This window comes from Cricetulus griseus, chromosome 10 (assembly GCF_003668045.3).
Source record: "Cricetulus griseus strain 17A/GY chromosome 10, alternate assembly CriGri-PICRH-1.0, whole genome shotgun sequence".
In the NCBI taxonomy this organism is placed as follows: Eukaryota; Metazoa; Chordata; class Mammalia; order Rodentia; family Cricetidae; genus Cricetulus; species Cricetulus griseus.
In genome coordinates this window covers 12,511,350-12,536,299 of record NC_048603.1, presented here as the reverse complement: position 1 = coordinate 12,536,299, position 24,950 = coordinate 12,511,350, and the positions used below count along the sequence as shown (strand labels likewise).

At 38.7% G+C, this 24,950-nt stretch overlaps 1 protein-coding gene across 24 annotated transcripts in view; it reads left to right on the top strand.

The window, feature by feature from the left end:
• LOC100752044 (regulating synaptic membrane exocytosis protein 2) overlaps nt 1–24,950 on the top strand; it is a 390,889-nt gene that overhangs the window by 291,365 nt on the left and 74,574 nt on the right. For 12 of the 24 annotated variants that reach the window (XM_035449578.1, XM_035449580.1, XM_035449584.1 and 9 more), the window contains 2 exons: nt 14,251–14,423; nt 15,190–15,447. The exons of 6 other annotated variants lie outside the window; for them this stretch is intronic. In XM_035449578.1, the coding sequence (XP_035305469.1) occupies nt 14,251–14,423; nt 15,190–15,447 (431 nt within the window). The remainder of the gene's footprint in view (nt 1–14,250; nt 14,424–15,189; nt 15,448–24,950) is intronic. 6 more of the 24 variants (XM_035449593.1, XM_035449596.1, XM_035449586.1 and 3 more) reach the window with 1 other exon arrangement.

Below are 24,950 nucleotides of genomic sequence, written 5' to 3'. Positions count from 1 at the left end.
ATGCTGTAAAAGACAGGAAAGGGCTTCTTTCTGCATTCCTGCCATTAATATAAAGGGTGATAATGTATGAACCTTGAAAATGATGTGCAAATTATAGAAACAACTATAACATGTGATTAATATTTATAAACAAAATTACTGAAATAAGAAATTGTACTGTCCATGTAATGTCCCTATTATTAACAGTACACATTTTCAAATACTTCTTAATTGTGAGGATCATAAATAAATCTGAAAGCTGATAGATCAAACTTATATAAGGCAAAATTAAAATACAGATTAAATAGTCTTATACACACTACTAAGATGTATAAAATGCATAAATTTTAGATATGACTTAGAAATAGGACAGTGAATTTATGTATTTGCTTTAGAGCATTGACTGAAGTGAAATGCTGGGCAAATTTTCTTCTCAAGTAGAAGGTTGGAATTGCTGATGTTACATATCAAGCAGGGCAGTGAGTCTGTGATGTCATACAGCGAGCAGTGCAGTGAGTCTGTGATGTCATACAGTGAGCAGTGCAATCTGTGATGTCATACAGCGAGTAGTGCAGTCTGTGATGTCATACAGTGAGCAGTGCAGTGAGTCTGTGATGTCATACAGCGAGCAGTGCAGTGAATCTGTGATGTCATACAGTGAGCAGTGCGCTGAGTCTGTGATGTCATACAGTGAGTAGTGCAGTCTGTGATGTCATAAGCAAGCAGTGCGCTGTCTGTGATGTCAAAGCAAGCAGTACGCTGAGTCTGTGATGTCATACAGCGAGCAGTGCACTGTCTGTGATGTCATACAGTGAGCAGTGCACTGTCTGTGATGTCATACAGTGAGTATTGCAGTGAGTGTGATGTCATACAGTAAGCAGTGTGCTGTCTGTGATGTCATACAGCGAGTAGTGCAGTCTGTGATGTCATAAGCAAGCAGTACAGTGAGTCTGTGATGTCATACAGTGAGCAGTGCGCTGAGTCTGTGATGTCATACAGCGAGCAGGGCAGTGAGTCTGTGATGTCATACAGCGAGCAGGGCAGTGAGTCTGTGATGTCATACAGTGAGCAGGGCAGTGAGTCTGTGATGTCATACAGCAAGCAGTGCAATGAGTGTGATGTCATACAGTGAGCAGTGCGCCGTCTGTGATGTCATACAGCAAGCAGTGCAATGAGTGTGATGTCATACAGTGAGCAGTGCGCTGTCTGTGATGTCATACAGTGAGCAGTGCAGTGAGTCTGTGATGTCATACAGTGAGCAGTGCGCTGAGTCTGAACCAGGCTCTACGTCTGTTGGAGAGAGAGCTGTGAACCCTCTTCTCATGTGCCATGCCAGTTTTCCAGTCAGGGAGACAGGCATCATGGTGTCCTCAGGATCCCACAGGAAGTAATGAGCTTCCTTCCCTTTCAGTAAACAGTCTATTGGTTCCTAAGCAGAAGCAGGGTTCACATTTTTACAATTCCTATTGGCCTTAATCCAGCCCGAGGCCCCACAAAAGGCCACACCTCAATTTCTGAAAACTTCTATTTGCCTGTGTCAATTTTTTTTCTGTTATTGTGTTCATTTCCATAAAACCCTGCATTGAACAGATCTTGTAACAAAATCCCAACATACTTCCAGAAACCAGTAGAACTGCTTTGGGACCATGGGGAAGCACAAAAGATAACACTACTTCTGCCAGGCCAGCCAGCTAGCATCTGAGAAAGACGGAGTCATGGATGCTGCCATGATTGCCAAGCAGAGAACGCTTCAGCAGGGACCGTGTGCCCAGTAGAGATTGCTAACCACTCTACTAACCACTCTACTCTGTGGTTAGTCCATTACATGTATATTTATGAAGAAAGCTTTTTTATGACGAAATTTTACAGGCTAGATTGTTGAACTCATAAGTAATACAATGGCAGCAGTATTCAGTACTGTTCTGGAAATATAAAATATCTAAGTAGCCATCTGATCAAGCCCCAATAAAGAAAGCCTTCAGTCCCATTGTCAACGTTGAAAAAATGGCTTAAAGCACAGTCATGTATGGAGAAGACAAAGGATTAAATCATATTTTGAAAAGCTTTTTGTCTTATTTTTTCCTTTTTTAGTTTTTTTTTGTTAATAATCTTTATGACAGAAGTGTCCCCATTTATCTGCAACATCCATCAGACTAGTATTTTCAGCTAACTAAATGTGGTCTTAATGTATTTGTGTTGTTTTTCCTATTACCTTTGAAGTAAGTGGAAGGAGGGATGACAAGTGCGAACCATCAGTACCTCCGGCAGCAGCCACGTTCAGAGCAGCACACAGAAATACAGATCCATGGACAGTTTGGGGAAAAACACTTCTCAGCAGATTTTCATCAGTCAATTATGATTTAATGTAGGTTGCAGAGGAGTGTTCAACGGAACTCCAGAAGTAAACTATAAAGTCTCTCTCTACCATTCCACAGCCTCAGGGGAGTTTCCTATTATACTGAACAGAATTGATTTCCAAATTAAGTCTGTGTGCACAGAACCCTTAAGATGGGACCGTGATGGTCAGCCTCATCTAGTCTGTGCAGTATGAGACTATCAGGGGTGGTGATGATGATGAAGACAGAGGAAGGAAAAGAATTGCTGTTTTCAACCAGCCCTTGGAGTTCAGGTTTTATTTGTGGCCTTCTAAAGTCTAGTACAGATAGATAAAATTATCTTTGGAGCAATCATAAAAGTCAGAAAGGAGAAAAATGAAAGAGTTATAGTTGTTTTTAGAAGCCTAAAAACATATTTGTTTTTGTGTTTTTCCAGTCTGCTCAAATTATCATCTTGCTTTCCTAGAAGGGTTCCATTTTATTTCAAATATCTATGTGCTGGTATAGCTAGCTAAAAATGTTTGTTTACACATAATTTAGCCATGTATGTAAACTGTACACACACACACACACACACACACACACACACACACACACTTATAGACACAGACACCATAAAGCTGAGCTAGCAAATTTCTGTCCTTGATGTTTTAGTTGATAAAAACAACTTCTGGTTGTATTTTCATTCCGTAGGGATACATATAAAATATCCACAGTAAATAATTTTAATGAAATGTCGGATATTTTGTATCTAATATGTAATTAATTATTGATTTCCTTTTGAAAAATAGCTCTAATTTTCCCTTTTCCGTAACATGTTGTATTAATTTGTTAATAATTATAAATTATTACATTTATAATTTATAAATTTATTATATTATAAATAAACACCATAGATTGAGTAGCTGAAACTCTGGACATGTATTTGCCTGGGTTTTGGATGCTAGAAATCCAAAGCTAAAGTTAAAAGTCCTAGTTCCTTCTGAGGCCCCTCCTTGAGGTGCCCATGTTGGCTTTCTTTGGGTCTGCCCCCACCTCTTCTCTTTGTGCCGTGTCCTGAAGGCTTGTCTTTGTAAGGACTGCACTCCAAATGGATTAGGGCTCAGCCAAATGACTTCATTTTATCTTAAAGTCCCTGTCCTCTAACACAGTCACATTCTGAGACACTGACCTCCATGTGCAAATCTGGAAAGCAACTCAGTTCAGACCACAACAAATCTCTGGAAATTATCGAATAAGCATTTAAATTAACCCTTGAGGAACTGGAGACACGGCTCTAGGGCCGAGAGCATGCACTGCTCTTGAAGGCCTGAGTTTGGTTCCCAGCATCCTCAGAGCTCACAGCCTCTCTGGTTCAGGAAATCCAAGGCCCGTTTCTGGTCTCCATGTACCAGGTTGCATGCAGGATGCAAGTCTGTCTCATGACAGTGTCGCAATGAACCCAACGCCACTAACTGAAGCTATGTCGTTTTTGAGCATTTTGGTTGTTTTTGTTACATTTTTATTTCTCCTTCTTCCTGTTTTCCCTACCATCCTCTCAAACCCTTAGAAAATATTCTGAGAGTTCGCTTTCAGTAGCATCTTTTATAGCTGTAAAATCGCACACAAGTGTGGTTGATTCTCTTCACCTGAGTTCCCTGCTGACATTCAGGCCAGGGTTCTTTTCCCTTCCATTACACATTTCTGCCTTGGCCGTATTGTCACATTTAGTGGCAGGAAGTTTTGAAAGCATAGTTTGTTTGGAAGGAGTTGTTTGGAATGACTGAAACCCGCAGCTTATACTTTTGCAGCCCAGTAGAAAATACCATCCAAGACGCACTTTCTTATTTTTCAGTAAATATAATGTTCCTAAAGACTAACAAAAGAAAGAATTTTAAATAAAATTGTATCTGGCTACCCGCAGGTAAAAGGGTCAGCCTCTGGGCAGTAGCTAGCTCCAATTGTTAAAGGCACAGTTTGTTCCTGTGTTCTCCAAGAATACAGGGGGCAGCGGTTCTCTTTCACCTCCAGAAAAAATAAGAATAACAGTTTACGCTTTCACGTTTGCTTTTGTTAGCCCATCGGAATTGATGGTTTGCCAACATTTAGACTTTCTTTTAGGGAATGACTTATGTGGACCACAGGAAGAAGAGAAAACTTGCTTAATGTAATCAGGACTTTTATTAAAAGTAAAGAATAAGTACAACGAAATAGGACAGTCTCGTTTCATGCAATCTAATAAGATGACGTGTTGGTGCATCAGTACTGCAAGCATGAAAATATCCATGCACAAGACTGGGCTTCTGAACTTGTGTCATGGACGGGTATGGTGCCCATGAGACTTAGTCTTCTCTAAGGACTGTTAGCAGTTAGGTTGTGGGAGAAGGGGTGTCATTGTCTTGAGGGACAGTCTCTGATGAGTTACCCTTGCTCTGTTTAATAACCTTCCACCCACTATCTGGCAAGAAATAATTAAACTCACTGGGTCACACACTATAGAAGATATGAAAGTAGGAGGGGCTTCTTGGGAGGGGGATTCAGCAGGAGGGTGGGGTGATGATGGCTAAAATGTATTGTATAGATGTATAAAACTGTCACACAAAAAGTAAGAAATACAAACAGAAAGAATGCTGAAAATAACACATGAGAACGCATGGCCCCTCTAACCAGTCGTGCCCTGGGCACCTGACGGTGACGTGTGTCTTGTTGTGCATGCAGTAGAGCTCCTGTTTCTTGTCTTTTCTTCTAAAATATGTACTTTTCAGAATAGGCAACAACACACTTGTCTTTGTAGTTCCTCCAGCTCTGGACATTTGATGTGGTCCTAATAAGCAACCAATAGGATATTCTGTTTTAATTTGTCATAGTTTTGCGAGTGAGCTTGGATGTGTATATTGAAAGCAAACTAAAATAATATAAGCATGTCTTGGGAAAGGTTTTGAAAGTGACTTTTTAGCATCTGTCTTAGTTGGGGTTTTTGTTACTGCAATAAAACAGCATGGCCAAAAGCAAGTTGGGGAAAAAAGGGTTTATTGAGCTTATACTTCACCAAAAGGAAACCAGGGCAGGAACTCAAGCAGGGCAGGATCCTGGAGGCAGGAGGTAATGCAGAGACCAAGGAGAAGCTCTACTTACTGGCTTGTTCGGCCTCATTTCTTATAGAGCCATGACCGGCAGCCCTGGGAAGGCACCATCGGCAATGGCCCTGGCCTTCCCCCAGATATTATATGTTAAGAATACCAATATTTGTATTCTATTCTTCTACACTGCTTTTTGAAAGTTTTATAAAATTCACAGTATTGTAGGTTTGGAAGTTTTTAAGGCAGTTACTATTATGTGCAAATGTGTGCATTTAAAACATAATTCTACAGAGTGAGTTCCAAGATAGCCAGGGCTACACAGTGGAATCCTGTCTTTAAAAAACATAAAATTTAAAATTTCACTCTAATATAATATCTAAGATACCAGTGAAAATTAAAGACGAGGAGTTCTGTGAAGAGGCCACTGCTCTGATGCCAACCGGCGTGCCTGGTGTTCCACCCTAGAACTCCTCTTTCCTGATAAAAGGTTAACAGGTTCAAAGTCGTGAACCTTGCAGAATCCCAACATGGTGCTGCTGTGTCTGCCGTGTGCTTGAATGTGCTGGGCCAGAGGGGTTCTCAGGCCATTTCAAAGTATTATTTAGCTGAGGCCTCTCTATTACCCGACAAGGTGCTGGTATTTGAAGTAAGGCCCTACATTATACCCTGCTTGTTATGTTTCTTCTGTACCTGCCTGCTTCAGAGTCTCATAGCTGTGGTCCTGCTGCCACTGTTCTCAGATCTTGTTTCTATAGCAACACTTGGGATGCTAGCTTGCCACTTCACACCTGGGATATGGATAATGAAAGCTTATCCATTAGAGCCTCTCATATCTTACTAAAGCGTGTAAATACTCTCTCATAAATTATTTAAATTTGGTAATGAGTAATGGAATTCTTAAAGATGGCTACAAAAGGCCAACTGTGAGTTTTTGTGTTTAGCCCGGGTCTCTTTATATTCTCTTTTAATTTTGTAAAAACCAGTGTGCAGGGTGTAAAGTTTCTTTGTGGAATATTTCACATTTCATATTTGGGTTGATCTTCCTACCGTTGTCTTCTTATCAGCCTTCTCCTCTTGTGCCCTTTCACAACCCCCAGACATCTTCTCCCTTTCACAATCCACAGGATCTTCTCATCTCCTCTCCTCATCTCCATCTTCGACCCCGCTGCTTTCGCTCTCAGGTTCCTCTTTCTAGTGTCATGGTATTTCTTAATTCTAAGTAGACCCTAAAAGTTTTCCGCCTGAGATTTGGAGAGGCCTTCACTGGCCTCAGTCGATGAAGTCCATCAGAGTAGACTAAGATCTGGCATTTTATTTTGTCCTCACTTGGCTTCAGTGTGCACGAAACTATTTACCAGTAAGGGTCTGGTCTCAAAAGGAACAAATGAAATGCTGTGTCTTATCAGAATGGGTTATTTCTCTTAGCATAGCTAAGGGCTCTGAAAAAAGCAGACTCCACTGTTCCAGAGTGAGGCAGAAAGTTCAGATGACATGCATTTGCAATTTCACAGCATAATAAAGGGAAGAAAATAAGCCTAATTCAGTAAATGCCCGATTACTAGTATTCTAAGTATATCATAATTAATTTTACATAGGTGGAATTTAAAAATAACAATTTTATATTTTTTGGAAAGGGAAATGATAAAATATCTAAAGTTATTTGTAAACCAAAATAATTATTCAAACTTCAATTAGTTATAGTCAAAGGTTATTTTTCTTGTTTTGAAACTTTGCTTAGAATCAAAAATGAGCTTAATTATAGGTGAACTATTTTACTTAATGGCTGGATGTGAATTAACAAATTAGGTTTATTGATTTCTTTTATTTGTGACACATGGACTTAGAAAATAATTTATAGAGGAGGTCTCTAGCTACTTTCAAGGTTTTCAGGTCAAAAAATTTGAGGTTATAGCTGAATGGTGGGCAAAACTCTGTACCCTGATCATGGACTTTGGTGTCATCAAAGAGTATTTGCTATCTGCTATCTCGATAAATATCCACTGAGTCAAATCTTTTGGTTCATTTATAGCTTACAGTGACCTGAGAGGAAGTTAATATTTAATATCCCTGTTGTTTCGATCCAGACTCAACAAAGTCAACAGACTTGCTTAAGATTGCATGGCTCCTGTAGTGGAAGAATAATTCAGTTCATATCCATGTCTCTCAGCTCTTAACCCATGGTCATCATAATAAATTGCCTCCTATAATCAAAATTAGATGACTACGTTTTGATTTTCATTAATATTGTTGTTTATAGCATGTTTCTGGCATGAAGTTAGAAAATATTTTTTTTTCTGGATACACACTAGAAAGAGTTGTATATTGGTGTCATGGTTAAGGTTTTTATTGCTATGGTAAACACCCTGACCAAACATTTGGAGGGGAAAGGATTTGTTTCAACTTACAACTCTCAGGTCACCACTCCATTCACTGAGCAAAGTCAGGGGAGGAACCTGGAGGCAGGAGCTGATCAGAGACTGTAGAGGGGTGCTGCTTATTGGCTTGCTCTTGTGTCTTGCTCAGCCTATTTTTATATAGCACCCAGGACCACCAACCCAGGCCTTACACCACCTACAGTGAGCTGTGCCCTCCTATATCAATCATCAACCAAGAAAATTGGCCACAGGCCAGTTGAGTGGGGACATTTTCTTAATTGAGTTCCCTATTCTAAAATGACTCTAACTTGTGTGAAATTGACAAAAACCTAGCCAGCAAAATTGGTCAGGTTTGCATTCAGCTATTCATCCAGCAACAACAAAAATATGACAAAATTACCAAAATCAGCAAGAGATTGTCTGTTTTTTTCATTGAACACAGTACAAACATCAGTCCAAGGCTGGAACTGCTATTTATTGAAGTAGTCTCCCTGCTCCATTCTTGGACAAAGTCCTTCCGTCAATGACAGAACTGCTCAGCTAGAGAAGAGGGAAATGTCAACAGTCATCCCAGTGTGTCCCAACCCACAGGATATCAACCTGGGGCAAGAGAGTCAGGGATAGGGAATGGGGACAAGAGATGCAGAAAGAACGACCACAAGACAGGATTCTGATCAAGTGGCAAACTTTATTTTTCTCAGGCTAGTTTATATAATCGGCAGAGCAGGATATGGGGAGGGGTAGAATGGGTTGTTTGTGCACCAGGTGTTAGTGTAGGCAGGATATTAGGAAGCCACAAAGACAGGATGTTTGGCAGGGTAAAGAGTTCGTGAGTAACAGGTCCGGGAAGGGTTGCCTAGGTGACTGAGCCTATGGGTGGAGGACTGGGTCAAGTGGTTTCTTTTCTTGAGCTGAGATTCTAAGGAGCTGGTATGTAAAGGTCAATATACAACTATGTGGCCTGGGATCTCAGGCCAAGCCGTGAGATCTTTGGCTCCCAACACCAGCAGAGTTGGCCCATTACAATCAGGGAGGCAATGGCTTTCTCCTGGCCCCATCCTCTTGACACCTGTTCATGTATTAGTGGTCAAACTAGTATAATTCTCACCCTAGATTCGAGGGACCCTAGAAAGTGAAGCTTTGCTCTGCTCTTGTCTTTAGGCTGGATCATGTAAGTGAAAAAGGAGGGAGGAGGAAGCGAGTTGGATGGGCATTCAGCAGTAGAGTCTTGGCCGTACCTCCCACCTCCCACACACTTCCAAAGGTTGTTAAACCTCATTTCCCCCTGACCTTTAGGTCTATTCATTATTTCCCTCCATGTTGTAGTTACTTTTCTCTTTCTGTCGTAAGACACCATGATCAAGGCACTTTACTGAAGACTTTATTTGGGGCTTACAGTTCAGAAGGTGAGTCCACGACCCGCATGGTGCTTGAGCAGCAGCTGAGGGCTTCCGCCTTGATCCACAAGCATGAGTCCGGAGAGAGCTAACTAGGAACATCCTGGGCTTTTGAAACCTCAGTCCAACCCCCAGGGTCATCTCTTCGAACAAGCCTCCACCTCCTAATACTTGCCAAACATTTCCACCAACTAGGGACCAAGCATTCAAACATGTGGGCTTCCAGCAGTCATTCTCATTCAAACCACCACACTCCCTACATGAGACTTAAAGGGTCTCCCAAGTACTACTTGATTGACACATAAACTTGCTTTGTTGTTAATGATGATACGGTTTTCTGCCCAGCATTTGTAATAATTCCTTAGACTAGCATTTTGTACTACAAGTTGCAGGGTTAGTAAGATCTATTAAATTGAAGCCAACCAGTGTTTGAGGAAACTCATAATTCTTTGTCTGAGAAATTCATGTAGGAAGATTGGAATGGACAAAGTTGATGCAATGCTGTTGGTGGGGAGGAGGATAACTGTCTGGGAAATTGCCCAAAACCTTCAAATGAGGACACTGAAGAATATGGAACTTTCATTTTTAAAATTCAATTTTTTATCAACTGTATCTTAAAATTTTAATGATTTCTGGCTTTTCAATCAGGCTCTTCAGATACACTGTTACTTTCCACTAATTTTAGATACATGGGAAGAACATTGACTTTTCCAGGCCACTTAGGAACTCCCGAGAGTCTGGAACACCCTGAACAATGATAATTTCCTGTAAATTTCTGCAGTTCATGATTTTCCTGACATTAACATATGAAACATCAAAATATTGCCAGGAAAGCCTTGTCCGAGACTTTAGTGATGTCCAAGTAGGGTAGTTTTCAGCTAAGATTTCGAACCTTCTGTTTTTGCTTCACTAAATTGAATAATGAGCACGCCTTGTGAATATGCCAACTATATCCTGCCTGACCCTATTTAAAACCTTATTTGATGGATAGTGCAAAGACAACACCAACTATTTCCTAAATAAACCAGTTGACTTATTCACACCCATACCTCATTTTTTGAGTATAATAATAATTGAACTACTTGTATATCACTGTTGAGGTTTATAATTTTTGCTTATTGTGCTTTGAATTAAAAACATATTAACCATTTTCAATGTGATTTATAGTGTCAGGTCATACCTTATAGGAGAGATTGAATTGTACATATGATTATGTTTTATTCTAAGTATACTTAAACTATACTCTTCCCTTTTCTGTTAAAGGACTTTTATTTTTCATTGTTTTATTCTTTGGTAGCTTCGTACATGTACACAATTAATTTTAGCCATTTTCATCCTCCACTGCCCTCTCTAATTCACAATGAATCTTAGTCATTTTCTCCTTCCAACACTCTCCCTTTCCAAATGAAATCCCTCTTTCCAATCCCCTCCCCACTTGTTCTCATGTCTTCCTTTTTGTGTGAGGGGCTTGCGTGAGCATGACCAGAATGTTATTCACTGGGGCTGCGCAACTTAGCAGTTGTTACTCTAACTGCAGAAAATTTCACCCTGTCCCTCCAGCAGCCATGGACTGCTATGAGTCCCCATGAATGAGTGGAGCCTCGTGGTCCACTCACCCACGCAGGATGAGAGAGACTTTGTCTAGGTCTTGTGCAGGTAAACTCCGCTGAAGTGAGGAGAGAGTAAAATGGTTACGTCGTGCTGAGAAGGTATCTTCTCACGCACATCTATCTTCGTGTCCTCTGTCTCTTATACTTCCATCCCATCTTCCATGAGCCTTGATGAGGTGATATAAATGTCCCAGTCAGGGTCGAGATGTCACCAACACTTATTCTAAGTACTTTGACCAGTTATGAGTCTCTGCATTAACTTCTGCCCATTGCCAGGCTGAGAGCAGCACTGATATCTAGACATAAATGAGCACCATTTCCATTTAGCAAAAAGTAGTAGGGTTCCCAACCAGGACCCATGATCTCCACAGCCACCAACCAGCACTTGCCCAGATTTTCAGTGCCAGGCATTCCTTCCCTCCTGCAGAGTGAGCCTCAAATCCAGTCAGAAAACAATAGGTTGACTGTCATAACAGTCATGCGTGGTTGCATCAGAGGTCATAACTCGTCCAGTAGGTCATTATCATAGTTCATAGGGAGCATAGCTAGGAAAGACTGTTGATGACCTCTTTCCCGCAGTCTGCTTTCTGGCACTATTAACACACACACACACACACACACACACACACACACACACACACACACACACGCACGCGCACACACGAATAATGTAATTTTAAATGATTTTCTTGTCGTCACTTTTTAAGTTTCTCATCCTTGATTTGTGGTTGAAGATGCAAATGTAACCCTATGGAAGACAGATTGCTACAGTCTTGAGCAGATACCTACACCATCAAGTTACAGCTTTTAGCTCTTTTCTGCCCTTGACTCAAGCTATACTATTTAACTGCTTTTCACGTGATGGTGCTCAGGCACAGCACTTTACCATCAGCCATGTTCTAGGAGACTACTGAGTATCCTATTTAATTTTTTTTTGAATATGCTAAGAGAAACACAAAATTGAGGAAGGCATTGTCCTGCCTTTGAGTCATTTGTTTCCAAATATAAGATTTAAAAACATAGACTCATTTGCTGTTTAAACTCTTGCTATGTGTCAAATATAGTGCTAAACACAGGCGTGGGTCTGTTAACCCTTGCAGCAAGCCTAAGAGAAAAGCTTTGTTGTTTTCCATGCTTTTAACAGTTGATAACTGAGACACTCATAAAAGTAACTGGTCCAAGAAAGTAAACATAGTAAATTATATGGCTAGAATTCAGACCAGTGATTCAGTCTCACTCAAGAAACTTGATGCTTAATGACTGCTATTGCCTCTACTTCCTTCTACAGTTAAAGCTTTCATTTTTCATTAGAATTCAGATATGATGCTCTCATGAGAAAAAGCAAATAAGAATATAATGCCAGACTGCTTTCCTGTCTAATTATGAAATGTCTCAAAATAAATGGTAGCAGGTAGTCGCTCTTTTTTATAAATTATGAAAATGAGAAAAATTAAGTCCCCCCGATTCAGTTCAATATCTACTGAACAATTAAAACATATCTTGTAATTAAAATATTAAAAGATACATGAGTAAAATTAAAGATTTCTATATATGTCTCAGCTTGAGGTCAATGTACTTTAAATAAATTTGTAGAAAATATATAGTCTATTACAAGTGTTCATACATATTTTATTTAGATGCACAGATGGATACATAATAGAAATCTTGAATCTACCTATTAAAATAATATAATAAAGTAAGTTAAGTAAATTGGTTCTTTTAGATGAATTTATTTGAAAAAAATATCATGAGCTAAATTTGTACCGAATAATTGAACTAAAAGTAAATAGTGATATTCTCACTAATAAATACCATCATTCCCTTTATATAGACATTTCCTGGGGAAAGGAGCTTCCATGTTTCGAATAATTTAATTATGTTTTAAATAATTAAAGTTGAAAAGTGAGGTGAACTAAAAAAAGTCAGTTGCCACCTACTTTATGGATTTTTAGATTAATGAATTTGATTATCAATGTTTTATGCCATCTTAGAAACAATTCCTTTATTTTACATTTGAAGAGTCAGTTTTTAATACAAATGTGGATAGCTAGAAATTGCAAAGTCCAGAAGAAACAAAACAAGTCATTTGGATCTAAGAGTTTAATTTATGGCCACTTGCCATTCAATTGTATTGGCCAAAATGTTTCTATCTATCAAATATTTATGCTGAACCACTATTTCTGACAGATTTTTTTTTATGAAGTAACAAGTCTTCAAATCACAGCTAGTGGTTTACATAAAATACCTATTTTCCAAAAGCTTTCCAAAGTTGCCTGCACCTATATTTAGAAAGTTCTCAAAGATAGACTAATAATAATTCTTAAAAATAGGAGTGTTGTAGCATAAAGTGTATAGTGAGCATACAGGAAGCTCTATTAGCAGGTAAGGAAGAATGCAGCTATTAATAACCCAGTAATAATGCTTCACTTACTTACATTATACTAAACACAATGTAACAAAACACATATTGTTTCTAATTTTCAAACCAACCATGCAAGAAGGATATGATTATTCTTGTCATCTTACAATGAGAATATTAAAGATGAAGTAATTTGTTCAAGTTTACTCAGCTTGTGAGAGTCTCCCTTGCTCCAGGTTTCCAGGCTCCATCTCTCTCTCTCTCTCTCTCTCTCTCTCTCTCTCTCTCTCTCTCTCTCTCTCTCTCTCTCTCCTTCCTTTTAAATTTCAGCTTGAGGACTGTTGGCAACTGATCTTTTGTTGTCAGTAATAAAATTAAATTGTGTCCATTAGTTTTAACATTGAATGTATTTTATGAGAATAGGTCATTAACATAAAATATTTATGTTGCTTTTCAATTTACCAGAATATTTGAGCACAAGAATCCCTTGAACCCTGACTGTGCCACTTAACTATCTAATTATTTCAATTCCAGGAAGATTGAGCTATTGTAAATAATAATGACTTTCTCTAATATTTCTAGGATTCGTCAAAACTCCTGCAACTGCTCAGAAATTAAACTTCTCCTTTCTCTTGGCTTTTCTAAAACCGCTCAGGTTTTCATTAATTAGATTTTGTATCGCCTTTAGGTTTTCAGGGATGCACAGTGGATTACAGAGAATGTTGATGGCTACTAGAATCCGTCTGCGTAGCTGCAGAGGCAACTTGACCAGATTGTGTTTTCTTGCAAACTTTAATCAGAAATTTCAGAGGTGTGCTTCCTGAAGTTAAGACAAACGTTTATTTCCCAGATTTTAGCTCAATGTTCTTCCCCTAAGGCCATTGCTGGTTTTAAAACCTTTAATGGCCCTCATTGGGGTGTGGCCAAAACGCTGCAATTACTTGGCTAAAAACAAAGGTTTCATTTTATTTTCAATTTAATTTTTGTTTTAGGATAATTACCGTTCACTTTTGTTTTATATGCAAACTGAGTTGGGTATTGCGGTACCCTCGGAGGACAATTAAAGTGCAAGCTAATAATGGCTTTACGTGGTGACACTGACAGCCTCTGCGTGTTTGTCCATCTGTGTCAACAGTATCGATCAGGATGGGAGCCACATAGAGGGGCAGACACTGTCTCCACTAAATCCTCGGACAGTGATGTAAGTGACGCATCCGCGCTTTCAAGGACTAGTAGTACCTCTCGTTTCAGCAGCACGAGCTACATGTCCGTCCAGTCAGAGCGGCCTCGAGGAGACAGAAAAATCAGGTAAGGGCGCTTGGCCAGGAACCCCTGGCGCGGATCCCACAGGGATCTTCCTTTGCACAAACATGAAATATTTTTCTATAATATTGGTATATATTGTGAAAGCAATATTCTGTGTATGTCATTTTCTCTTATCTTGGTCAATTCTTATGGAACTGGTGACAGTTTTGTGTACCAAATTACTTGAGATAAGAATACCTTTATGCTTGTAACTTTAAAAAACTAAACCAACGTGGTCAGATCATTATTAAATTGAAATGACAATTAACTGAAGGTGTGAATTTAACATTCTGATGATTTTGAAAAACAGTTATCTGGGGGAGGAGAGTTTCATGGTTGAATATATTTCATTAGTTAAAAAAAACCCATTAGTTTTTTTAATAGGGGACTTTCCTACCCTCTTGAAAGTATTATAAAGACATGGAAACACTCTTGACTACCTCAAGAAAATTTAGTAGACGTCAGTTTTGCTTTCGGTTTCCTCTTGTCTTTTTTGCTTTGTGGATACTGGAGCTCTGTGTAACGGAGAAACTGCAAACCCAGCCTGCTTCCCATGTCATTTTGTAACTAAAGATACAACTTTAAAACTATCATAGGCATCTCTGGCATGCAGTGAGAAAATGCGTTCTCCATCTAAACCATTTGAGTTTCACCTAAGTTGGGCTTGTTTTTCACTGTCTCTCTGTTTCATTCCCCTTGCATTTTTTCCTGACTTTTCTTTTCTCTTTTGTGTTTCTTTGCATGCCTTCCATTTGTGTTTCACTCAAAGGACACGGGGAGTAGGAGAGGGAGGGCAAGAAGGGGCTAAGCCGGAAGAGACAGTTCAGGAGGAGCAGAAGGTAAAGGAGGAAATGACTAGTGAAGACGGGAGAGGGAAGGAGATTACAGAAACGTGCGATGAGGAGAGACTCAGAGAACCAGGAGAGGAGGGGAAAGCACAAGATGCCCCAGAGCCAGGGGGAGAGAGAGAACCATGGAGAAAAGAGCACTTGCAGAAGAGTCTCTCCCAAGACGACGACGATGACAGGTAAAGCCCGCTTGACTGTGTAGGCCCTTCCCTTCAGTAGTATGGCTTCTTTCCTCGTCTTGAGTATCATCTCGTGTTCAAAGTCACCTCATCTTATTTTGTTGTGCTGTGTGTGTTTCCTTCTAACACAACCCATTATTTTATTGAACTGGAAATTACCATCAGGTTGTTTTGCAGAAGTCTTTGGTTTATATAAACTCTAGATCTGAGAGTTTACCAACTAATTCAAGTTTGATTTTAATCTGCGTTGTTAGCTTGAATTCACAGTACATTTTCCCTAGGTCCCCCCTAAGAATGAGCGAGAGGGGGCCATGCAAATAAATCCCTTCAACAGGGGTGGAGACCATTTGGGGGAAAAGAAGGCAATGCCTTAAAATGAGATTCTAAAGGGACCTTCGTTTTTAACATAATTTACAAAAAAAAAAAAAAAGATTGCTTAGCAGAAAAAAAAAAACTTCAAAAAATGGAAAAAGCTTGTTAAGTCTCTATCTGCCTTGAGACTTGGGATTTTCTAGTGCAGTTTGTGGCCTGAGAAGAGTTAGTGAGTGGGACGGTGGTCTCTTATTCTGATATTTGTTATTCTTCCTGGTTTTGTTGTTTGAAACAGCATCTCTCTCTTAGCCCAAGCTGGACCTGGACTTGCTATGGTTAGCCCAGGGTAGTCTCAAGCTCATATTCTTCCTGCCTTAGACTCCAGGCATGCTCCACTCTGCCTGGTCCATGAGTCTCTGAAAGGAAACAGTAGCTCCCCTGGTCTGTCTGGAGGACAGACATATTAGACAGTGCTCCTCTTACATGCTCCCAGTTGGAGAGACTGCAAGAGCAGGAAGATGACATGGGAAGAGACAGTGGTAAAACATCAGAGCAATTGCCACCCCCAGAAGAGAAGCCACAGAGTCTCCTGGTGTGTACCGGGCTCGGTGGAGTCGGCAGAGTGGGGGCAGGCAGCCCATCTCAAGATGAAGTGTTTGCTTTAATTATAGCTATCTGAGTATGAGAATTGCAAGTAATGTCATTTTGAAGCAATGAAGTTTTGTAGCAGAATTTGATTTTTATATTACACAAATTTTACTTGAGAAGCAAAACCTGTTTATGTGTCAAACTTAAATTATCATATCAAAACCCCATTTCATATTGTGCTTTTCCCAAAATGAAGAGCAGACCTTTGGGACAGTTTCCCACTTAGCATACATTCAGTTGTGAGAACCTCCTTCCCTCTTCCAGTTGTATCTGTTAGGGTCTTTATAGCATGCAGTAAACCTTGAACGCATCTTTAGTAAAGCACGCTTTGTGATTTGAGTCTGAACCAGGAATTTCAAGCCTGCTTTGTTATATATCTAAGCTGATGAATGACTACATCGAGTTAACATAAAACAACCACTTCCTGATCTGTGGAAATTCTGATCATGTCACAACTAATTCATAGAGGAGAACTTTGTGAAAGATAGTCTACTTCTTCCCAAGAGCATAGCCAGCTGTGAATCTCATGTGTTTTCCCTGTGCTGTACAGAGAAGACACGAGCCACTGAGGTTTGCCCCGAGCCGGTTTCTTACTGGTCTACCTGGCTCGGAGGGCAGAAGCTCCAAAGTGTATGACGTAAGCTCGCCACTTTTAAATGCTGCTACAGCCATTTTCTTCAGGACAAAAAGACCCTTTATGGTATGAGGGAAAGGGAGATGAGTATTCCTAGCGAGATGGTTATCTTGTACTCTACTTCCTGTGGGTGCTTGTGGACCTGTCCATTTTAAGGGCCAGGCTGATGTCTCTAGGAAACTTAGGTTTCTTCGGGTGGCATGAAGTAACTACTACAATTGCTCATAAGGAAATGGTGTTGCCCATTCATTATGGCAACACAAATTCTTGAGTTTGCTTTCATTTCTTAAGATCAATCTAACCATCCTTATTCTGAGGGAAAATATGTATGGTTATTATTAGCAACTTTGTGTTTTTTTACTTGATATTACAATCATAGATTGTTTAAAAGCTAAACGTAACTTAAATTCTTATACAACATTGTTGGAAACTGTCTTATTCTACAGTAAAACATGGATTTTTTTTATGTTTTATATATTTGAATTACAAACAAGATTGAATTACATGACCATCCCAGTTCCCTTCTCCCTCCCTCCCTCCTCCACCACCCCAAACATGGATGTTTTAGCTCTTCCATTTTGAATTTAAGTTTTACCAAGAAAAAAAGAATTGTCACTATTGAGTATTCATAGAGATTCTAGTCCTTACCACAATGACTTTAATAAACAAACAAAAACATGCTTTTATGGTTGCTATTATGTTTGCAATGATTATACCTTGCTGCAGGATGCATATTTCAATGCAACACTATATTGTTCATTTGTAGTGAGTCATACTAAAGTAAATTTTCTATGTTTAAGAAGAAAATGGGTGCCAAAAATTATTTGAAAATGGTCCTTAAATTTAAGGTCTTTATATTTTGCTTAATGAATGATAGCATTCATAGTTGAGTGTTTATATTTACACAAATGTATATAGATCTGCTACAATTTTCCCTTAGTGATTGTTTACACATGGTGTACTGTAGAAGGTACGAGTATATTATATACATTTCCTGATTATGTTATATGATATGGGAAGAAAGAAATTAGGACTAGATGAGCTATTGAGAGATAAAGTGAAATCATTTGTTCAACCAGTATTTGCTTAGAAAACGTCTCATATATTGAGCTGATAACTGGGACAGAAATGAAATCAAACATTTCTACACTGGAGGGATAAATGGTTTCTTAGTAAAGCAAAACAACAAAACAAAAAACAAAAACCTAGTCAGTGTTCCTGCTGGAAATCACAGGCTTCAGGAAAAGGGATAGACATTGAAAAACAACGAAAAGACTCCTTTTTCAAACCCTACCACATTGATGCCTTTGTGTCCAGACTAAACCATCTCCATTCTTCCATTCTGGGGACACAAGACAAATATTAAAAATGTAGAAACTTGCCAGGCAGTGGTGGCACATGCCTTTAATAGCGGCATTTAGGAGGCAGAGGCAAGTGGATCTCTGTGAGTTCAAGGCCAGCCTGTTCTACGTATCGAGTTCTAGGACAGCCGGGCCTATACAGAGAAACCCTATCTCCAAGAATAAAAACAAAGAAACAGAAAAAGAAATTTTTCATAAGTTTTAATAGTACTATATCTATAAATGCTGCACAAATATACTTTTCCTTTTTGATAAAGATTACTCTTCCAACAGGAATTTTTGGGAAGAAAGCATTATTATAGATTCAAGTTTTCATGATTAGTTGGTTTTTATAAGAGAGATTTACACTATTGAATTATTGAGGCAGGATAGCAGTTGTTATTTAAACTTTTATACAAAGGTATTGCTGATGGGATACTAATTTTACATCTTAGTTTATGTTATAGTTAAAATGTGGAAGCAGACTTGCAGCACTTTTAACGGGAAAGTGTTATAGCAGGCACAGTGACTCATGCCTGCACTCCCAATACCTGAGAGGTCTAGGCAGCAATGCTGCCACAGGTTTGAGATCAGTCTGGAACACAGAGCCAAACTCTTTTCTAAGTGAAGAGGAGGAGGAAAAGGAATAGGGAGACAGGACCAGCAGCAATAGTTCATGTAAACGCAGCTGTGATTGGGGCTCTGAAATGCGTGTGTTCTCATCTTCCCTCTGTACTGTCCAGCTGCCTGCTTTGGCTTTCGAGGTATTTTTACCTTGTCAGTGATTCACTCTGTCCATAGTCTGGATGCACACAGTAGACAGCAACAGGAAAGTAAACATCATTAGTCATTCTGATGACGGGACCTTGTCGTCAGGAACGCAGGAGGCAACTGGTTCCGCACTTAGCCAAGAGCAGCTTAACCAATGAACAGCTAAATATGTTTCTATTGATGGGAAGGTGTTTTCAGAATGTATGCATCGCTACTTAGTACTTGGCTTATTAAATTTATTTTTGTTTGTTTTCTGGAAATACTTTTCCAAGCTAAATCATCTCAGAGGACACCGTGGACTATCCCCTTGTATTTAGTTGCACCAATGGCATGTGTCATGTGTTTTCCTTAAGTTTTTCTTTCTCAGTGAAAGTACACTTTGCCTATAACAATATAGAATCTTATTCTAGCACTATCTTATACTCATGTATAACACTTAACTAAAAAAGAAATAGAAATAGTTGGTTGGCCACCACCCCTACAATTGTGCATTTAGGGTAGGGCCAGGAATGGCTGTATTGACAAGGTTACCTCAGGAGTTGAAGATGCTGTCTGTCTACTCCTTGGACATACTGTATTTTCTAATAAATCTTGAAATCAGCTTGTGAGTTTCTGAAAAAGAAAGCAGTTGGAATTTTGATAGAGGTTGGGTTCAGTCAATTTGAAAGTTATTGACACTTAGAAACAAACAATTTTTAATTATTTAAAATATTATTGCCGTGTGTATGCTGGTACATGTCAGAGGAAAACTGTGGAGCTGGTTTTCCCTCCTCCTCATGCATTCTAGGGACCAAACTCAAGTCATTGGGCTTATACAGCAAGCACCCGTGGGCGGAGCCATCTCCCAGCCTGGAGAATTATTGCTATTTTTAAGATTACATTTTGCAGTTCACAAACATGAGCTGTTTTACAATTTGTTTTTCCTTTACTTTCTTGCAATTATATTTGTATTTTTAGTGTAATTTTCAGACACTTTTTAAAAAATTACTCTTTACATTTTGTTTTTTGTGCTGTTTTGAATCAGTGCTAGGATCTATAAATACAATTGATTTTTGTATACTACAGTTTTCTATGACTGTCTGTATAAGATACCTTGTCATCTGTGTTTAAAGATCATTTTACATCCTCTTTCACAATCTGAAAGCTTTGATTTCTTTCCTATGATGGCTGACCTGACTAGACACCCACTGTACTCTTGAATACAAGAGGCTCGTAGCTCCTTAAGGCAGCTGTTTAGAATTACCCTTGCATTAGCGTGAAAGATTTTTAAAGCTGCTGGCTCTTAATAATATTTATAGATTTTAGAAAAAGTTTGTCATCGTCTTTCTGTAAGAATTCATATCTTCCCTACAGATATGGAAACAGGATGGCCCCTTGTATTTTCTTGTTTCCCTGTTCTATTGCGGAATTGGAGTTAAATGTCAAAACAGTGGCTTATGGAAGTCTTGCATTTGCTGTGGAAGCTTTTTTGAAGATGCTGTCTCTTAATGACACTCATCCATTTGAGCTTAGTCTACAGAAAACTTTTCTCTTAGACATTTATTTCCAGCCAAGAGCTTTAGTCATCTTATCTACCACAGGAAATGCCGAACTCAGGATGTAGAATTAGATTTGCCATTACCTCCCAACCCATCAAACAAGCAGCCCTAATAAATAGCTTCTTCTCTCTTTTACTCTCTAGGGGTTTGACACCCCTCTACTCAAACTTGCACAGACCAAAAAGCTGGGCATTGTTCTTTGCTAACTTTTCTCCACTGAACAGAATTGCTTCTTTCCAATCTCCAAGTCTTAATTGATTTTCTATTTAATTATCACTTAAGTCTTGTCTATTTTCCTATGTCCATTTCTGCTTTCATGACTTAAACTATTGTTCTCTCATGGACATTAAAAATATTCTTATCTCTTAAAAATATAAATCTAAACATTATATTGATAGCATGATACATAAGCAATTTTTATGAAGTTCTTAAATTGTGAAACTTGATATAAAAATTGTCTTCACTGAATATTGAATAAACAATGCGTGGAACATTGTCAGATAGGTAAAGGTTTAAATCACTGCCAAAGACAAATGCCATGTTACTTATTACATTTGTGTTAAATGTCCAGAATAGGCAAATCTACTGAAATAAAAATAGACTGTGTTCTATCTGTATAGAAGTTCTTTGAGATGTACAGTGGCTAACTTCATGTATCTGTGTGATATTTTTATTTGTGGGTTCATTACAATGAAATAATTTTTATTTTTAAAACAGTATATTAATGGCAGCTAAGGTGTGAAGTGAAGGAAATCACAAGGTTTTGCTTTGGGGGGTTGATTTTGAGGTAGGTAGTGTTGACGATGGCACAACCCTGCTGATGTTAAAGAAACTGCTGACTCGTGCACTTTGAAAGGATGATGTTCATAATATATTAGTTTTAAATGCTGAAAGAAGAAATATTTTCGGTAAGTACTGTATGTAGACATTAAAAGTCCAAACTTCTTTTTTCAAGCATAGTTTCTTCAGTTCCAACGTGCCTTTAAAGGCTAGCTTCCTCCAATTTTCACTCATGTCTTTCATTTCTCATTCTTTAGTATGTATTTCTTTTCTCGTGATGCAAAAATCACAGGCTCTTTGTCTCCAAGAGCAGGTGACAAGATTCTGTCCCATCATAGGCCCGTTTTCACCCTTTCCCCATCAGTGTAATCAGTGGCCTCCACTTGTACACTCTTTCTATTAAAAACTTCTAGGCTCATAACAAACTAGGCTCACAAGGTTTAGGAAATTAAATATAAGAACTGACACTTATCCATCCTACTATTTTCTGGGTGTGGCAAAGCTTCGAGTGCCTGTCACAAGTTTTGGAGAGAAGTGAGAGTTCAGACTGAGTGGTCTGAGGAGTCAGTGCCCCTGAGGGAGGACTAAGAAGGTGAGCAGAGGGAAGACGGGCAGCTGGAGGACAAGCTAGAAGCAGAAGCAGAAGCAGGGTTGGATGCACAGGCTCTGTGAAAGGAAGAAAGGATGGAGACATTCCTAGACAGACACTGAGGCGGTGTTACTGCCCTAACCCTCAGCTTTGTCATATCAGTAAGATCGCATCTTTTGATATGGTGAGTCCAGTGTTTCTCTCACTTGTCTATAGAAAACCTTTAAAGCGCACAGCCTGAGGCTAGAAATGAAGGGATTGTATTTTTAAACAGGCTGTTACTATGTAACCCTGGCTGGCTTCCTACTGCCTCCGAAAATCGCTGGGATTAAAGGCATGCGCCACGATGCCCAGCCAGTAGATTCCACAGGGAAAGTTTCTCACAAGAAAAGTCATGACTTATTAACACCTTTGGACTAAACATTAATTAAAAAGATTATTCATGTAGCTTTATTATTTCATACTTGTCTGTAATATTCTTTGATTAAAGAATCCCCGGCCTTCATTTTCCTCTCATCCATTTCCTCCTCCCATCAGATCCCTTCTTCTCCAAGGCCCTGTCCTGTCTGTCTGTCTGTCTGTCTATCTGTCTGTCTGTTTATCTGTCTGACCTGCCCCATTTATTAAGGATTGACTGCATGAACATGGCTCAGGGATGATTTTCCGGAGTATGGGGTCATATGCCAGTGTCCCCACCACTGAGGTACATGACTCCTCTTCTCCCTGCAACCTTTAGCTTCCTGGGATTCCTGGGGAGGAATGGAATGCCCTTCCCTCATCCACGATGTGGTACCAATGGGCCTGTGTCTTTTATGAATGAATAGGTGAGGAGCGTGTTGGAGAAGCTTTTCTAGCTTTGATGCAACATGAGCATAAGGCCCCAAATGGACATTTATTCAATTATTTTTCATCTTTTCATGCACAAACTCATAGGTTCCTCTATTGGATATTTCTTAACCTTTCATGGATATGAGAAAGTACCTAGAAAAAGTCAGTCAGCGGGTTAAGTGTAGAGGGTATTAATGTTTAGAAACATAAAATTTGTTCTTTTAAATCAGCGTCATTCAAGTGTATTCTCAGAAAAGTTAATCCCATGAATTGATAGTTGTGTATGTGAGAGAGAGAGAAAGTGAGAGAGAGACAGAGAGGGAGAGAGAGAGAGAGAGAGAGAGAGAGAGAGAGAATGACCTTGATCAGATAACTTTAGGAACTACTGTGTGTGCTGTCAACACTAGGAAAATTCATGTGTATTTTGAGATATCCTATAATAAAATCATTTGAATTAGTGTCTCTTAATCTTCAGATGTAACTATTTCATGTAATAATTTTGGAATTTATTTCTGCAGGTGTGCTTAAAACTTAATAGCATACCTTAATTTTATACTTTTAGGTTTAGCTTGTATTTTTAAAGTGAAAATATATTCTGTTCTTGCTGTGCTTAAATATAGAATTGTGGTATAAAATTTAGAACCATCCAGAAGAAGTCTTTAGAACTTAAAAATAGCCATAAAGGTTTATACAAATAAGCAGATGGGTGCAACTGTGAAAGGAATTAAAACTTCAAATAACAGCTCACAAATACAGCGACAGAAAATTCATCCAAATAATATAAAATGAGATTTATTTCTCAAATAGTGACACTAATAGAATGACTCATAAAAATAGTTTACATAATTCAGTAAATCTTAGGAACACTGAACATTTTTGCTGACTTCTCACATATTTGAAATGTAATTCATTGTCCTGTTTGGAAAATCACTTCAAATAAAAACAGCCCAAGCACACAAATATGAAATAGACAAATGACCTGCTTTCTGTATTTTCCATACTTATATCAACATATTGACTTGGGACCACTAGTTACTGAGACCAAAATTTATCACTCTAGAATTCCACTTCTGCCGTGTGTGTGTGTGTGTGTGTGTGTGTGTGTGTGTGTGTGTGTGTGTAGACCAAGCTGCATCTAATGAATACCTAACAGGACCTTTCCGAAGTGCTGTCTATACCAGCTCCACCCCTCTATTGTACTGTGATCTGTTTCTTTTTTGTTTCTCGCTTCTAAAACTACTCAGAGTTCACTCTTGTGTGGCAATTATGAGTCCATGACTCCTACATATAATATTTTAACATTATTAAGCTTTGATCACCATTTATTGAAATATACCTTCTTGATGAAACTATTTTATTCAATACATTACATGACAAGAACAAATAATATCTTATTTTTGAACCATAAAATATTCAGCAAAATTTTCAGCTTAATAATAAATGAGAACTATAGGGAGATACTTTTATATCATTAAGATAATATATAGTTATCCCACTTTCCAATTATGTCTTCAAAGTCATCACTTAGTATCATCTATTATTTACAGAGTACTTCACTGGTTAAAAATTTATTTTGTAAGCCATACATATAAATATATGATATGTGGATGTTCTGTGTCTAATGCTGATATTTATGATATATTTGCACACACGTATGTGTTTGTTAACAGATAGATATATGCATCTTGATACATTGGACTTAAACGTTAGGTTAGAGAGGGATAAAGCAAGCAACATCACTTATATTTTGAGATAACGATTCTCCTGAATTTAGATTCTTGTACCACTGTGATAGGGAAATGGAGAATTGAAGTTCCTCCTGTGCAGTGGTTATCACTACAAAAATGAAATCTACCTGTGTTTCACTGATGTTTCTTTTGGGGAGCAGTGATGCCGAACTTTCAGTTTTCTGGAAGTAGCTTGTTTTTCTCTGAGTGACTCAATGTAGCTCCTTCATGAGTTTTTGTTAAAAATGGGTGAATAAATAAATGTCCACGCCCATATATTCAAAAGATGAGGTTTTGGCATAGGCATACCCGAACCTACACAATGAGTGCGAAAGG